Source organism: Solanum pennellii, chromosome 3 (assembly GCF_001406875.1).
Source record: "Solanum pennellii chromosome 3, SPENNV200".
In the NCBI taxonomy this organism is placed as follows: domain Eukaryota; kingdom Viridiplantae; phylum Streptophyta; class Magnoliopsida; order Solanales; family Solanaceae; genus Solanum; species Solanum pennellii.
Window position 1 is genome coordinate 543,102 of NC_028639.1, and position 16,071 is coordinate 559,172.

General features: G+C 35.6%; 5 protein-coding genes and 1 pseudogene across 6 annotated transcripts in view; 4 read left to right on the forward strand and 2 right to left on the reverse strand.

The window, feature by feature from the left end:
* LOC107014456 overlaps nucleotides 1-2,640 on the forward strand; it is a 12,840-nt gene extending 10,200 nt beyond the window's left edge. For both annotated transcript variants that reach the window (XM_015214372.2, XM_015214373.2), the window contains exons 9-10: nucleotides 993-1,454; nucleotides 2,007-2,640. In XM_015214372.2, coding sequence (XP_015069858.1) covers nucleotides 993-1,454; nucleotides 2,007-2,300 — 756 coding nt within the window. In that variant the 3' untranslated portion in view covers nucleotides 2,301-2,640. The remainder of the gene's footprint in view (nucleotides 1-992; nucleotides 1,455-2,006) is intronic.
* Nucleotides 2,641-3,973: 1,333 nt separating this feature from the next.
* LOC107014422 (chlorophyll a-b binding protein 3B, chloroplastic) lies at nucleotides 3,974-5,108 on the reverse strand. The gene has a single exon (XM_015214325.2). It carries the CDS (start codon nucleotides 4,972-4,974, stop codon nucleotides 4,171-4,173), a length of 804 nt encoding a protein of 267 aa, XP_015069811.1. The 5' UTR covers nucleotides 4,975-5,108; the 3' UTR covers nucleotides 3,974-4,170.
* Nucleotides 5,109-6,160: 1,052 nt separating this feature from the next.
* LOC107014212 lies at nucleotides 6,161-9,215 on the forward strand. The gene is made up of 2 exons (XM_015214065.2): nucleotides 6,161-7,051; nucleotides 8,232-9,215. Exons 1-2 carry the CDS (start codon nucleotides 6,251-6,253, stop codon nucleotides 9,081-9,083), a joined length of 1,653 nt encoding a protein of 550 aa, XP_015069551.2. The 5' UTR covers nucleotides 6,161-6,250; the 3' UTR covers nucleotides 9,084-9,215.
* LOC107014213 lies at nucleotides 9,204-11,402 on the reverse strand. The gene is made up of 2 exons (XM_015214066.2): nucleotides 11,020-11,402; nucleotides 9,204-9,549 (listed from the first exon to the last, which is right to left on the reverse strand). Exons 1-2 carry the CDS (start codon nucleotides 11,179-11,181, stop codon nucleotides 9,403-9,405), a joined length of 309 nt encoding a protein of 102 aa, XP_015069552.1. The 5' UTR covers nucleotides 11,182-11,402; the 3' UTR covers nucleotides 9,204-9,402.
* Nucleotides 11,403-12,067: 665 nt separating this feature from the next.
* Nucleotides 12,068-13,039, forward strand: LOC107012877 (annotated as a pseudogene).
* Nucleotides 13,040-14,291: 1,252 nt separating this feature from the next.
* Nucleotides 14,292-15,350, forward strand: LOC107013083 (protease Do-like 8, chloroplastic). The gene is made up of 4 exons (XM_015213069.1): nucleotides 14,292-14,377; nucleotides 14,454-14,964; nucleotides 15,050-15,070; nucleotides 15,294-15,350. Exons 1-4 carry the CDS (start codon nucleotides 14,292-14,294, stop codon nucleotides 15,348-15,350), a joined length of 675 nt encoding a protein of 224 aa, XP_015068555.1.
* The last annotated feature ends 721 nt before the right edge of the window (nucleotides 15,351-16,071 follow it).

Below are 16,071 nucleotides of genomic sequence, written 5' to 3' on the forward strand. Positions count from 1 at the left end.
CCCCCCCCCCCCCCAACACACGCACACACCGAATTTTTTCAATTAACTAGAATGTATCAACAAAAGGAGGGAATATTTATGAAGTTATAAAATTAACATAATAAAATAAATGAAGTAATGAAATGAATTATTGGAATTTATTATCTCTTGAAGTCCCAATATACATTCTGTATTTTGAAATTCCCCTCTAATGCATGTCAATATTCATTCTTGAACAAAATCGTATCCGCACAAACACCCTCTTTCCAACTCTCACTGAAAGAGTTATTGGTCATGGCTTTTCTTAGAGTATTTTGAATGCTAAATTCGTGGCAATCAAGTATAACTGGTGGAAGAGAGAGGTGCACTGTATAGTAAAACGAGGTTGGATTTGGTTTTTAACATTTTCGTAAGTATTAAGTCAGGTTCTCAGAAGTACACTTTTGTTTTCTGAAGGAAGCTTTTCGTTTGGATTGTTCTGATCGTCCCAAAAAAGTAAAGTTATAGGTTTAAGCGTTTAAAAGGTTCAGCATTTTATACAAATATTGATCATAGTTCAGACACATCTTAAATGTGGTTCCTCTAAGTGATGTGTTGCTTTAGTTTGATCGGTGATTCATATTCTGGCCAGTGTGTTGTCTATCACAACTCTATATAATATGAATTGGTGACTTGAGACAGGGAAAGCATTATACATCCTATTTTTCCCCTTTCAAAGTTGGTGCGATATTTTTCTCCCTTCTCTTGTTTTTGTGGTGTGTAATGGTTGACTGTGTCCTCTTCTATCTTTTGTGTAATGCACTCAAGTGCTCATATCTGTATCTCCCCCTTTTCAAACTGTTTGGAATGCCTTGTTTAAGCTGAGGGTCTATCGGAAACAACCTCTCTATCTCTACTAGTTGTACAAGATAGGGGTAAGGTCTGCGTACACTCTATCCTCCCAGACCCCACTTGTGGGATTGCACTGGGTATGTTGTCGTTGTAATAGTTGACAGTGTTAGTGTTTCCTGCAGGCTATGAAGACAGTCGGCTTTTCATCAGCACAGCCTACTCAGCAGATGCTTTCTGGAAATAGTGTCACCACAGGACCTGGCGTACCACAACACCTAACTGTACACCAATATTCTCAACAAGCTGTTCCTATTGCCCCATATGGCAACATGATTAGTTATCCCTTTGTGCCTCAGAACTATTCATATATGCCATCTGCATTCCAACAAGCATATCCTGGTAATAGCAGTTACCATCAGTCGCTTGCAGCAATGCTCCCCCAATATAAGAATACCGTTTCTGCCAGCAGCTTGCCTCAATCTGCCACTATTCCTTCTGGATATGGTGCTTTTGGAAATACAACAAGTATCCCCGGCAACTTCCCAATCAACCCCCCTGCTGCTCCATCTGGTACTAACTTAAGTTACGATGATGTATTAAGTGCTCAGTTCAAGGATACCAATCATTTGATGTCTCTTCAGCAGGTATCCTTTTCTTTTTGTGAGCACACATATTCCTACTGAACTCTCTCTCCAAGAAATTGCTTGTCATGACTCATCATAATGTGAAATGACTGTTTGAATAGCTACTGTCAGGGCGTCATGGGTAGCAAAATCAGACCACGTGAACATGATCCCCTTAACCCGTTCTCCATTTATTAGTTCAGCCCATTTTAGAGTCACCCGTTTCAGCCAATCTACGAATTGGGCTGATATGTAGCCAAATTGACCGATAGAAACTGTCATATAATATTTTCAAAAATACATTTTTTTGTTGGTTATGTTAATATAAAACCATTCACTTTTAATTCCATTTCAGCGCAAGTGATTTTTGGGCAGGTCATGATCCACTTTTTAGTCTATTCACCCCATTTGACGCCTCTAGCTTCTGTGTTTGTTTGGTCAATTGCATTTATCAATGTCCACCTTGGTGGTTTGCGCAGCATGTCTGAAATGCTCTGTAATTTCAATTGGTCATTGACTTTATCTGGCATGTCCTTTGCTTTATTTGACACTCCTGTTTCCGTCCTCTTTCAGAATGAGAACTCAGCTTTGTGGCTTCATGGACATGGTTCAAGAACAATGCCAACTGTTCCCGCCAACACGTATTATGGCTTTCAGGGACAGAATCAGCAAACGGGCGGATTTAGGCAAGGCCAACAGCCATCACAGAGCTATGGATCTTTGGGGGGCTACCCACATTTCTACAATTCTCAGGCTGGTATCTCGTTGGACCAACAACAGCAAGAAAACCTTCGAGATGGATCATTGTCTGGTTCACAAGGCCAGCCAAAGCAGTCTCAACAACAGTTATGGCAAAACGGCTACTAAATCTTACTGCCTCCCTTGTTTTTCTTTTCTTTCTTTTTTTGGGGTCTTGTAATGAGTGTGAAAGTGGCCTTTCCAGCTCTCTGTTGAAATAACCCTCGTTCACGATCCCTGAAGAAACTCGACTGGGTGCTGCCCTGTGCCATGACTCTGTACTTTTACGTGTTTATCTCAGATTTAAATGTAACGTAGGTAATGTCTGAGCTAACACAGTGCTCTAGTCGTCTCGTCTGTGTTTTCTTTTAGCTCTTGTTTAACACGGTTAACCCCCCTTTTCGTCGTTTTTAATCTATAGTTGCTAGTGTTTTGTTTCCCAATAGTAATCTATTGCATTATAATCCCACTTTTCTACTTTCATGTCTAGTCTCCATAACATAAATGTTTTGAAATATTGGTTAGTTCAATGTGGTTATACTAATTTTGTGCATATACTACGTACCAAATTTGTTAATAACAGTGACGTGTTTCACTTCTTCGCTACAGGTTTATCTGAACTGATAATTTTTCCTACAAAGTCGATATATCTTTAAAATTTATATGGACCATGAGTTTTAGTGTTAAAAGAACTTACTAATCGAACATTTTAAATTTTGAATTCGTGAAACGAGGACAACAAGCCAGCGCTATGTTCCTCGTACATTGGAAGGGACAAACTCTTGAAGAAGCCACATGGGAGAAGTATGAAGACTTGTGGCAATTCAAGAACAAAGTTCAGGAGTTCTTGCAGCGATGTGTCGCGGTCGCCGCATCATTAGGTGGGGGAGAGTGTGATGACCCGCCACAATTCTGGCCATTTTGCAGCATCCGAATGGGGCAGAAGGACCTAGAGCCTGGAAGAGGTTTGTAGAAGGCTCTAGACCCTTCTAGATCCTTGGAGAAGACTAGAGAATTCCCTAGAATTCTCTAGAACGTTTTAAAGCCTTTTGGAAGAGCTAGACATATTCTAGAGAGTGTAGAATTCTCTAGAACATGTACTAAAGTGTAATTACTTAGGGACTTGTAGAACAATATTTATTTACTCTTAGGCCCTTAGAGAGTAGTATAAATAGGAGGGTCTCTCATTTGTAAATCATCCAACAAACCAATCAAAGTTTTAAGCAAAGCTCTCAAGCTAATCAAAGTTGTAAGCAGAAGGAAATAAATGATTTGATGCAAGGCACTCTAGATATCACTGGTTATTATACAAAGATGAAGAAATTGTGGGAGGAAATGAGTGCAATTGATGTGAATTCACAATGTAGCTGTGTGTGTTCTTGTGGAGGAAAGGTAAAACTGTACAAGGCTGAGCAGGACAGAAGGCTTATACACTTCTTGATGGGATTAAATGAGATGTACACTGCTGTACGAGGAACATCCTGATGATGTCTACCTTGCCTACAATGGCACAGCCTACAATGGCACAGGCATTTGCTATACTGTCACAGGAAGAGAAGCAGAGAGAAATGAAGCCTTTAAATCACATGGCTTTGGAGTCTACTTCACTTAATGCATCTATGTTGTCTCAAAACAATTCAACAAACTCTAGTTCTTATAGAGGAAACACAGGTAGGGGAAATGGAAGTTACAATAACACTGGCAGTTCTAGCAATAGCAATGCTGGAAATTTCAACAACAATAATACCTATAGGGGAGATATTTAAGATGAAAATTGTAAATATGATATTAAAAATTGCTTGTGCAAGAAAAAAAGATTAACTTGTTCTTCATTAATTAATCCAAACCAATTTATACACCACATCACAATAATCTTGTACTGAACCCATAACCCAGAATGCTTTAAAAAACTGACCCCTTCTATAGATTCATCTCTCACAAAGCTAAAAACTCATAATCTCACACTAATTGGAGATTAGTGATCAACATTTTGTTGCACTCACTTTCCGGGAACAAAGTTTGTGGCAAAAGCCCAGGCGTTGTTGTTAACTGGGTCAGCAATGTGGTCGGCAAGGTTCTCCAATGGACCCTTTCCAGTGACAATAGCTTGGACAAAGAATCCAAACATGGAGAACATAGCAAGTCTGCCGTTCTTAATTTCCTTAACCTTAAGCTCAGCAAAAGCCTCTGGGTCTTCGGCAAGGCCCAATGGGTCAAAGCTACCACCAGGGTAAAGTGGATCAACAACCTCACCAAGAGGCCCACCGGCAATACGGTAACCCTCAACGGCTCCCATCAACACAACTTGGCAAGCCCAAATAGCCAAAATGCTTTGTGCATGGACCAAACTAGGGTTTCCCAAGTAGTCAAGTCCACCCTCGCTGAAAATTTGTGATCCAGCCTTGAACCATACAGCTTCACCAAACTTAACACCGTTACGGGCCAAAAGCTCAGGGAAAACACAACCAAGAGCTCCAAGCATGGCCCATCTGCAATGAATAACCTCCAACTCACGATTCTTAGCGAATGTTTCAGGGTCAGCTGAAAGCCCAGCAGTGTCCCATCCGTAGTCACCTGGGAACTCACCAGTCAAATAGCTTGGTGATTCACCAGAAAATGGGCCCAAGTACTTAACACGGTCAGGACCATACCATGGGCTACCAGAGGAGGCAGGCTTAGGCTTGGCAACGGTCTTCCTCATGGTGATTCTACCATTTCCACTGATTTCAGAAGAAGATGGTGAGAGTTTTACCGCCTTACCGGCGAAAGCAGAGGAAGAAAGAGCCATAGTAGAAGCAGCCATGATTTAATATTAATAAAAAGAAATGAATTGTGTTTTGATGGTTGTTGTTATGTTCAGTTTGTGATTAATAACACTATTTATAAGAGGGAATATGGTTGGTTCTTATCTTATCATATCTCTATCTACAATTTCATTGGTTTGCAAGATTTTATCAGGCACTTGGCATTTTATAATCCATCAATATTTTCAAGATATTTTGACTAATGGGGTCCAACAAATATGTGGCTATGAATATTGCAAACTTGTCCTCTATGCTGTCAAAGTAAGATTCTTTAGTCTAGGTGCTTCATTGATATTTTTCATCCAAGTGTTCCTCTGAAAACTGAACAATTCATTCAAGAAAACTATAAGGGGGTTGAATATGGTGTGGTTAAAGTAATTAAAAGTAACTTTTTCGTAATATATAAATTGTTTGAACTCTGAAAAATGTGAAGTCATGAATTCAAAAATCGGTTCTGGTCACAACTTCAAAGCTTAGGTTAACGTGTTGCATTCTAGTATTGCATTTTCTTTTCTTTGTATAATTTTGTCTCTCCACAACTGTTCATAAGCTCAGCTAGGGTCGGAGAGGGTTTATTCAAGTTCTATCTTTGAAAAATTATGTCGTGTATATAACGTTGATTTTTTTATGGACATATTACATATATTTAAATATAACATGAACTTCTCTATGAGGTTTTTATGAAAATGAAGGATGCAAAATATTAAGTATCCAATCTTTTTTAATTTAATTCATTAAGAATCTTACTAATTTGAAATGAGATATAATAATCAAGAAATTTCCTTTAGTTAAATGCAGCTTCATGAAGAACCTATACATATGTATTATAAATTGAAATATCATTGTCAATTTGCCACTCATACAAATTAGTGGTCCTATTTTACACACAATTGTCTGAACTATTGCATGGCCATGAGTTACTTTTATGTTTTTGGTCAAGTGGATATTATATTAGAGTAATCCACAATCATACGTGGCGGTGCTGGATTGGTTGAAAGAAAGGAAATCTAGATTTTTGTATTCATAATGTATCTAAAAAATATCTAGTCATATTTAATGGTGTTGAGCTTTGCCAAATGGACAATAACACCAAAAGGTTTGATATTGTATCCACCAATGAAAAATCAGATATAGATATTCAAGGATAATGATATATTGGGCCTAAGGAATAATTTCTCATTATATACACTTGGTGCAAGGCCCAAGAAACTCAAGCCTCTAAATCACCTCTTCTTTGTTTTTGTTTTTTTGTACATTTTCATTCTACTTCTTGCAATGGCTACTTTTACAATGGCTCTTTCCTCCTCTACTTTCGCCGGTAAAGCGGTGAAACTCTCACCATCTTCTTCTGAAATCAGTGGAAATGGGAGAATTACAATGAGGAAGACTGCTGCCAAGCCCAAGCCTGCCTCCTCTGGTAGCCCATGGTACGGTCCTGACCGTGTTAAGTACTTGGGACCATTCTCTGGTGAATCACCAAGCTATTTGACTGGTGAGTTCCCTGGTGATTACGGATGGGACACTGCTGGGCTTTCAGCTGACCCTGAAACATTCGCTAAGAATCGTGAGTTGGAGGTTATTCATTGCAGATGGGCCATGCTTGGAGCTCTTGGATGTGTATTCCCCGAGCTTTTAGCCCGTAACGGTGTTAAGTTTGGTGATGCTGTATGGTTCAAAGCTGGATCTCAAATTTTCAGCGAGGGCGGACTTGACTACTTGGGAAACCCTAGTTTGGTTCATGCACAAAGCATTTTGGCTATTTGGGCTTGCCAAGTTGTGTTGATGGGAGCTGTTGAGGGTTATCGTATTGCTGGTGGGCCTCTTGGTGAGGTTGTTGATCCACTTTACCCTGGTGGTAGCTTTGACCCATTGGGCCTTGCTGAAGACCCAGAGGCTTTTGCTGAGCTTAAAGTTAAGGAAATTAAGAACGGCAGACTTGCTATGTTCTCCATGTTTGGATTCTTTGTTCAAGCTATTGTCACCGGAAAGGGTCCATTGGAGAATCTTGCTGACCACATTGCTGACCCAGTTAACAACAACGCCTGGGCTTTTGCCACAAACTTTGTTCCCGGAAAGTGAAGTTTTTGAGAGAAAAAAATGTTACTTCTAGTATCTTATTGTTTGATGACAACCATGTAAACCTAGCAATTGTAAATTACTAGAGATTATATATGAAGTTTTTTGCTAAAACCTAGTGTTTGTTGATTAAATCTAAATCATTAATATTAATATATAGTAACAAGTGGAAAAATGGGACAAGAGAAAATGAAAGATTAATTTCTTTATGTCATTTATAATGACTTAACAGTTAAATAATATATGCATTCTCACTTCGTAGTGATAAATTTCGCAATTATATATGGTTATAGTAATCTATTATGAATCCTACCTTCTACGCCAAACTCAATTCAATAAAATTTCTCCAATCGATAGGTGCTATATATAGTGGACGATTTGATTTACCTAGTAATCAACATTATAGAAGCAACTTATTTATTCTATTAGCTATTGATTATGGGTTTTATTAATGTAATATAATAATCAATAAAAAAATAACTGTTGTTGTTAGCTACACTACACGCCCAAAGTGGACCTAAACGATGAACTATTCTCTTTGGCAATAATCAATCAAAGTCAAAATAAACATACAACGTGATTTGAACCGCACCCTCACTTCACGTCTTCTGAGTACGACAATGACTTTATCTTTCTTGATTCATATCGAGTTGCCCAAAAGTTGTTCTGTTTTAAGGTTGTTTGAGAATATTTACAAGTTCTTTTAAATTAACAAAACTAGCATATGTTATTCAACTGTCCACAATTTTTTTTGAACTAATAACATTTTGTCCTATTTTCATTCTACCTATCTTCGTTAACCCAAAAACAATTTGTATTTCACTTCAAATGTATATAAAAAAAAAGAGGTTATGGTAAATTGTCAAATTGTCTATTTACAACTCACACAAGTGGTCCTATTTCATATGTCAGCCAAATAAACGGTTGTTTGTGAACAATGCATGGCCATGAGCAACTCTTATGCTATGGTCAAGTGGATATTATATTGCAATAATCTATAATCACACGTGGCAAACAAGGATTGGCTGCATGAGAGGAAATCAACATTGAGTTAGATTTTTTTTAAAATTGTCATTCACCAATGAGAAAGCAGATAATGATATTCAAAGATAAGGATTTTGGGTCCTGTTGAGTAATTTATATACAGTTAGTGCAAAGCTCATGAAACTCAAGCTTCTAAACAACTTTTCTTTTTGTACATTCAAGAGTTTTTCATTTTACTTCTATAATGGCTACTTCTACCATGGCTCTTTCTTCCGCTACATTTGCCGGAAAGGCGGTTAAACTCTCCCCATCTTCTTCTGAAATCACCGGAAATGGAAGAATCACCATGAGGAAGACTGCTGCCAAGGCCAAGCCTGCCTCCTCTGGTAGCCCATGGTACGGTCCTGACCGTGTTAAGTACTTGGGCCCATTCTCTGGGGAGTCTCCAAGCTACTTGACTGGTGAGTTCCCTGGTGACTATGGATGGGACACTGCTGGACTTTCAGCTGACCCTGAAACATTTGCTAAGAACCGTGAGTTGGAGGTTATTCATTGCAGATGGGCTATGCTAGGAGCTCTTGGTTGTGTTTTCCCTGAGCTTTTGGCCCGTAACGGTGTTAAGTTTGGTGAAGCTGTATGGTTCAAGGCTGGATCACAAATTTTCAGCGAGGGTGGACTCGACTACTTGGGCAACCCAAGCTTGGTCCATGCACAAAGTATCTTGGCCATCTGGGCTTGCCAAGTTGTGTTGATGGGAGCTGTTGAGGGTTATCGTATTGCTGGTGGACCTCTCGGTGAGGTTGTTGACCCACTTTACCCTGGTGGTAGCTTTGACCCATTGGGCCTTGCTGAAGACCCAGAGGCATTTGCTGAGCTCAAAGTGAAGGAAATCAAGAATGGTAGACTTGCTATGTTCTCCATGTTTGGATTCTTTGTTCAAGCTATTGTCACTGGAAAGGGTCCATTGGAGAATCTTGCTGACCACATTGCTGACCCAGTTAACAACAATGCTTGGGCCTTCGCCACAAACTTTGTCCCCGGAAAGTGAAGTTGTTAAAAAATTAGTTGTTTGCTTGATGGCCTTGTTAAAGCTAATTGTAAATTACAAGAAGATAATATATATGAGTATTGTTATTGGATGCATTAAAGAGCTGTTTGCAAGAGATTATTCATCTGTAAATGTGTTGTTATCCATAAATATCAACACATTGAATCACCCAATCAATTAACTGTAATATGTTCACATAATTTACTATACACTAAACAGTCAAAGAGCTGATTAACATTTATGGGAATCCAACAGACACTGTACATACACAAATAACCCTGATTTTCATTCGAGTACCTCGCACAAAACAACTTGTAAATCAAGCATCAACTGCATTCTTAAAATGGTCACTCAAGTTTGTCTTCTTCACTTCATGATCCTTCAGAGCAGTCGTAATTGCACCGTCAAGTATCCTGCAATACGGCAATCGAACAGATGGACGATGGAAAAGTGGTTTCCTATCTTCCTGTAGTAAAGTCAAATATGTTTTAACACTACATCATATGCAAGACTACCCGTTAATCTTTAAGCATGTAGCACATGCATCAACAGAAAAAGAGAAGGCCAAAGATATACATTAGATTGGCCAAAATAGCAACTAATCACTCCAATTTTGAGAATGCACATCTACACACTTCAACTCTTCCTCATTGTGTCTCGTGAACACCTCGACATTTTTTAAGTCTCTGAGCAACATAGGTCCCTAAGGTAAGAACAAACAGAGAAGGACCACTTCCAATGATTCGTGGATCATTCACTAAAATTTGGGTAAGGAGGGAAAGTAAAAGTTGTATCCAAAACGAATAAGTATGAAAAATCATCTGTCCAAGAGTACCTGTTAATCTTCAAGCATATTGCATAGGCATCAACAGAAAAAGTGAAGGCCAATATACTTGACATAATAATACATTGATACATTAACTTAGACAAAACTGACACCTAAACATTTTAACTTTAAGAATGCATATCTAGACGCCTCAATCATCCTCACTATATCGTAGAGACCCAAAGTTGACGTGACACCTAAATATTCAATACCAATAGATCTGTTCTTATACCTATCTAATCAATATTTCCCCACAGATGTTCAGTGTGTGTCGAATCCTCTTTTTGAAGAGTCCGAGCACGTAATACACCACCCTAAGGTAAGAACAACAGAGCAGGACCACAACCACTGATTTGTGGGATCATTCACTAAAATTTGGATAAGGACGAAAAGTAAAAGTTGTATCTTGAAATCTGAAACGAATAACTTAGACACATTGAATACATTTACATACTATTAAATCTTATAAGTGAACTAGATAAAAGGGAATCTTGATTCCCTTTTATCTAGTTCACTTATACTAGATCTTACGGAGCCTGCTCATGTACAACATGATTCGGATCATAGAAAAGATTCTCTTTAAGCGAACCAGCCTATCCTCTGTATAGGGTTACACGGCGATTGGAACAAAGAGACACATTTGGTTGTGAATTCCCATGTGGCAGGCATATATCTACACAGACCAATCAATAGTTCTAGTCACACACTCCCATAATCCATTTTCTCTTCACAAAATTCCCTTCAATCCCCCCGTTTAGTTGGCATGAATGGTTAAACTTTAACTTAAACTATCTCTGAGTGTTTCATCCGATCCCCAATCTCACGGTATCAATATTTCGGTTGCTCAAGCTGGTACAGGTACGCTACAATGGAGCAGCTTACTCCTGACATGGATCATGGAATTGAATTTATACAAAAAAAATGATTTTTCAAGTTTCTTAATCGAAATAAACTATCACTAATTATTTATTGAAACACAACTCATGTATTAATTGTTCAGATATGAAACTCAACAAAACGTGATACTTTAGATCATAAAACAAGCAACTTGACAGGAAACCAAATTCGAAGATAGAGATTAGGATAAACAATTTGAAAAAGAGAACATACTCCAACTATATTTACGATTTTCCCCGTCTTTCTATCGATTATCGTCTTCGCATTAGGATTATATGCGACAAGACTAATACAGGGAACACCACCCTTAAAATAATCTTCCATCCATTTCCTCATCTTATCACTGATTTCGATTTTGATTTGAGGTTTCATCATATCCTCACAAACCGGAGCTCCGACGACACCCTCACCAACATCCCGATGATCATTGTAATAATATAGCTGCCGCCACCGCCACAGGTTCACCGTCGATACACCGGAAACTCGATTTACGATTTGTTTCAAACATCTTTTTAGATTTTGCCCTAATGTTTGATTAATTTTTACGAATTAGGGCGATATCGCGCATCTCTCTCTAAATACTTTTATATTTCTCGGCATTGATATAAAAATATAATTTTTTATATTTTACTTATAATAATTTTAACGAAATATCTGGACCATTAAGAATAAAATGTTCTTAATAATATCAATTGATAAATAAAAATTGAGGGTAAATTTTAAATTAATTAGTTAAGAATTATTTCAATCCACTATTTTACATGTATATTCAGAAAATGTAATTTTCTCAATAATATCCTTTAATAAATAAAAAATTGAGGATAAATTCTGAAATTAACTAGTTAGGAATTATTTTAGTCCCATACTTTATATGCACATGGTGATGGATTCAGGATTTAAATTAAGGGAATTTAAAAAAAAAAAAAGAATAGTACTTAAGATTTGAACTTGGAATAATGTAAGTTTTGAACCCAACATTCCCTAAGTCAATTTTTAATCTTACATTTAAAAGCTTCAAAATCATTATATAAATATAAAAAATCTTTGAAATACCTTAAATTTACAACATTATTTTTTTTGCGGGAGAGGGTTGGATTTTCATCTAGTCATATATAGTGGTGTTGAACTTGGCCAAATGGACATGAACCAAGTTCAAGAAAATATATTATCCACCAATCAAAAACCAGATAATGATATTGTAGGATAAGGACTTTGGTCTTTCCAAGTCCTTTATATGCACTTGACGAGACAAGGTTCATGAAACTCAAACAAACAAACAAAATCAACTCTCCTTCTTGTGTAGTAGCACCATTCAAGAGTTTTTCTTCTTACTTTTACAATGGCAGCTTCCACAATGTCTCTATCTTCCCCTTCTTTTGCCGGAAAGGCGGTAAAACTCTCACCATCTTCCTCTGAAATCACTGGAAATGGTAGAATCACCATGAGGAAAACTGTTGCCAAGGCCAAGCCTGTCTCTTCTGGTAGCCCATGGTACGGTCCGGATCGTGTCAAGTACTTGGGCCCATTCTCTGGTGAGGCTCCAAGCTACTTGACTGGTGAGTTCCCTGGTGATTAGGGATGGGACACTGCTGGACTTTCTGCTGACCCTGAAACATTCGCCAAAAACCGTGAATTGGAGGTAATCCACTGTAGGTGGGCTATGCTTGGAGCTCTTGGTTGCGTTTTCCCTGAATTGTTGGCTCGTAACGGTGTCAAGTTTGGTGAAGCTGTATGGTTTAAGGCTGGATCACAAATTTTTAGCGAGGGTGGACTTGACTACTTGGGCAACCCAAGCTTGGTCCATGCACAAAGCATCTTGGCTATTTGGGCTTGCCAAGTAGTGTTGATGGGAGCTGTTGAGGGTTATCGTATTGCTGGTGGGCCTCTCGGTGAGGTTGTTGACCCACTCTATCCTGGTGGTAGCTTTGATCCACTAGGCATTGCTGATGACCCAGAGGCTTTTGCTGAGCTCAAGGTAAAAGAGATCAAGAATGATAGACTTTCTATGTTTTCCATGTTTGGATTCTTTGTTCAAGCTATCGTCACCGGAAAGGGTCCATTGGAGAATCTTGCTGACCACCTTGCCGACCCAGTTAACAACAACGCCTGGGCCTTTGCCACAAATTTTGCCCCCGAAAAGTGACTTTTAAGAATTGAGTTGTTTGCTTGATGGCCTTGTAAAGCTATTGTAAATTACAAGAACATAATATATATTGAGTATTGTTATTGTAAATTACAAGAAAATAATATATCAGTATTGTTTGTTTTCCAATCATTTGATAAAAGGTGAATCATGACATTCTATTTGAGAGATGCTAAAAAAGTGTGCATAATATAAATTGGAACAAAGGGAATAGCACCATTACACTTTTGGCTTACTTTGACTTGAAAGTAGTTTTGATTTAATTAATTCTTTTAATGATTTATCCTTTATAATTATTTATATTCCTCATAAGCTACATTTTAGCACTTGTAATTCAGCCTATCCAAACGGGCTTTTATGTAATAGCATTACAATTAACTTTAAACAATCTAACTTTCGAAAATATGAAGAAAAAATTATTAGAATCAGTAATTTAATTTCTTTATTTCTAAGAAAGAAAAAAATGTATTGGATAATTAAATATTTGACGTATCAAGAAACTAGTAATGAAACTTTTTGGGAGAAACTATCAAATTACACAAACATTTCTATCATATTTATTAATTCTCCTTATAGTTTGAAATACTTACATTTTATTTCACTATTCTATAATTCCATACCGAATTTCAAGTCAATTACATGTGAGTCACACTAAATATAAATGTAATATGATTTTTATGTATCATGAATATTAGATACACAAAAGTGGGATGGGAGAGAGGCGAGTAAGATTCGTCTATGTATCTCTGATACATGCTCTGGTATGATTGATATGTATCTAGGATATATCAAAATACGAGCGAGATGGGAGGGACGCGAAAGGAATTTGTCTATGTACCTTAGATACATGCGAATCAATTTGTACAAAGTATATAGATAACAAAATAAACCTAATTTTGACCTTATGAATCCAACATACTTACACATCAAAATGTGATAAGATTCGTTATATTGTAAACTAGCATGTATCTAAATAATTATAGCTCATAAACTAGTGAAATTGTCGTAAATTAACAACAAAAAAACACACAACAACAACGCACACGCACATCATAGAATATGAACATATTTTGATACAAAATCCAATTTGTGAAGACAGAGTAAAATTCAACAAATCTAAGAAAGCGAGCTTAAGCCCAATTATGAAATTACACTTGATATGTTATTGTTGTTTGGCCCAATTATATATTAGGGTTAAAAAAGGAAATAAATCCTTTCCCTCTCTTATACTTACCGGGAGGAATAGGTGTGACTTTTGGTTCAAGTGTCCTATTCATTTCTCACCATGCTCGCTTCACTCTTCAAACTCTCTCGTCCAATATTCCGCAATAGTTCTTCAAAAATGTTTGTTCGTCCCAAATCTGATCGAAGAATGCTGTACCAACAGCTCAAAAACTCATCAGTTACTGTTATTGTAGAAGCATCAAGGTATTAATTTTTTTTTCAAGTAACTGAGTTACTAATTCTCTTATTTTATGTATTTTTTTTTGGTTTAAATCTACAGTGAAGAAAGCTTTATTGGCACGGGTGCTGTTTGGGATTCAAGTCACATTGTGACATGTTACCATATCCTTCGTGACAATCCAAAGAGTATTTTAGTCAGTGACATGAAGGATGTCTATCAGATAGATGAACGATTATTTACTGCTGTTCTAGTAGATGCTTTCCCGGAAATTGATATAGCTCTTATTAAGCTAGTTGACAATGAGAAAATTCATATTAATCCTGTTATTCGAGCAGATGTACAAGAGGTTTTTGTTGGGGATGAGGTTTTTGCTATTTGTAGCGTGTTAGGAGGAAAACTACCAAAATCTTATTTAGACGGGGTAATTTCTGGAGTTGATAGGAATGCGAAAACTGAGATGGGTGTGATGATTCCCGGGGTTTTGCAAACAACAGTTGCGTCAGTGGAGGGGTGTAGTGGTTCACCTTTGTTCACCGATTCGGGCTATTGCGTTGGAATATGCTTTGGTGCACTATGCCCATCAGTTGCATTTGCGATTCCCATAAATATGGTAAGTTTTTGACCTTCAAGTACTTATTGTGGTTTATATGTGATGTATCTATTTTCTTATATTGTATTTTGTTTTGGATTTGTAGGTACATGATGCAATAGCAAAAGTAAGTTCATATTGTTAAGTAGTTTGATTATGAATAAATCTCTGATATCTTCAATCTAATGTTCGATATGAATTTAATTTGGATGTTAATTTTGGGGTTGTGATACTTAAACATGTTCTGTTATTCTCTTCCAATTATGAGCTTATGTTTTCTCCTTTTTTGGTTCATAAGCATATCTACTTCACCTTAATTATAATGCTTGAAACTTGAGTATGATTTGTAGTTCATGGAGTTTCAGTTTTCATCTCATAACTTGAGTTCTGTTTCTAAATGTGGTTAATTGGTTTATATTATTATTATTATTATTATTATTATTATTATTATTATTATTATTATTATTATTATTATTATTATTATTATTATTATTATTATTATTATTATTATTATTATTATTATTATTATTATTATTATTATTATTATTATTATTATTATTATTATTATTATTATTATTATTATTATTATTATTATTATTATTATTATTATTATTATTATTATTATTATTATTATTATTATTATTATTATTATTATTATTATTATTATTATTATTATTATTATTATTATTATTATTATTATTATTATTATTATTATTATTATTATTATTATTATTATTATTATTATTATTATTATTATTATTATTATTATTATTATTATTATTATTATTATTATTATTATTATTATTATTATTATTATTATTATTATTATTATTATTATTATTATTATTATTATTATTATTATTATTATTATTATTATTATTATTATTATTATTATTATTATTATTATTATTATTATTATTATTATTATTATTATTATTATTATTATTATTATTATTATTATTATTATTATTATTATTATTATTATTATTATTATTATTATTATTATTATTATTATTATTATTATTATTATTATTATTATTATTATTATTATTATTATTATTATTATTATTATTATTATTATTATTATTATTATTATTATTATTATTATTATTATTATTATTATTATTA

Bases quoted from the DNA above. Each gene is read 5' to 3' on its own strand.
- LOC107014422 (XM_015214325.2), bottom strand. From the start codon at position 4,974: ATGGCTGCTTCTACTATGGCTCTTTCTTCCTCTGCTTTCGCCGGTAAG.
- LOC107014212 (XM_015214065.2), top strand. From the start codon at position 6,251: ATGGCTACTTTTACAATGGCTCTTTCCTCCTCTACTTTCGCCGGTAAA. The intron at 7,052-8,231 runs TGAAGTTTTTGA...TCAAGCTTCTAA, and splicing joins CAAACTTTGTTCCCGGAAAG to ACAACTTTTCTTTTTGTACA.
- LOC107014213 (XM_015214066.2), bottom strand. From the start codon at position 11,181: ATGATGAAACCTCAAATCAAAATCGAAATCAGTGATAAGATGAGGAAA. The intron at 9,550-11,019 runs GTATGTTCTCTT...ACTTTACTACAG, and splicing joins AAATCGTAAATATAGTTGGA to GAAGATAGGAAACCACTTTT.
- LOC107013083 (XM_015213069.1), top strand. From the start codon at position 14,292: ATGTTTGTTCGTCCCAAATCTGATCGAAGAATGCTGTACCAACAGCTC. The intron at 14,378-14,453 runs GTATTAATTTTT...TTAAATCTACAG, and splicing joins GTTATTGTAGAAGCATCAAG to TGAAGAAAGCTTTATTGGCA. The intron at 15,071-15,293 runs GTAAGTTCATAT...TATGATTTGTAG, and splicing joins TACATGATGCAATAGCAAAA to TTCATGGAGTTTCAGTTTTC.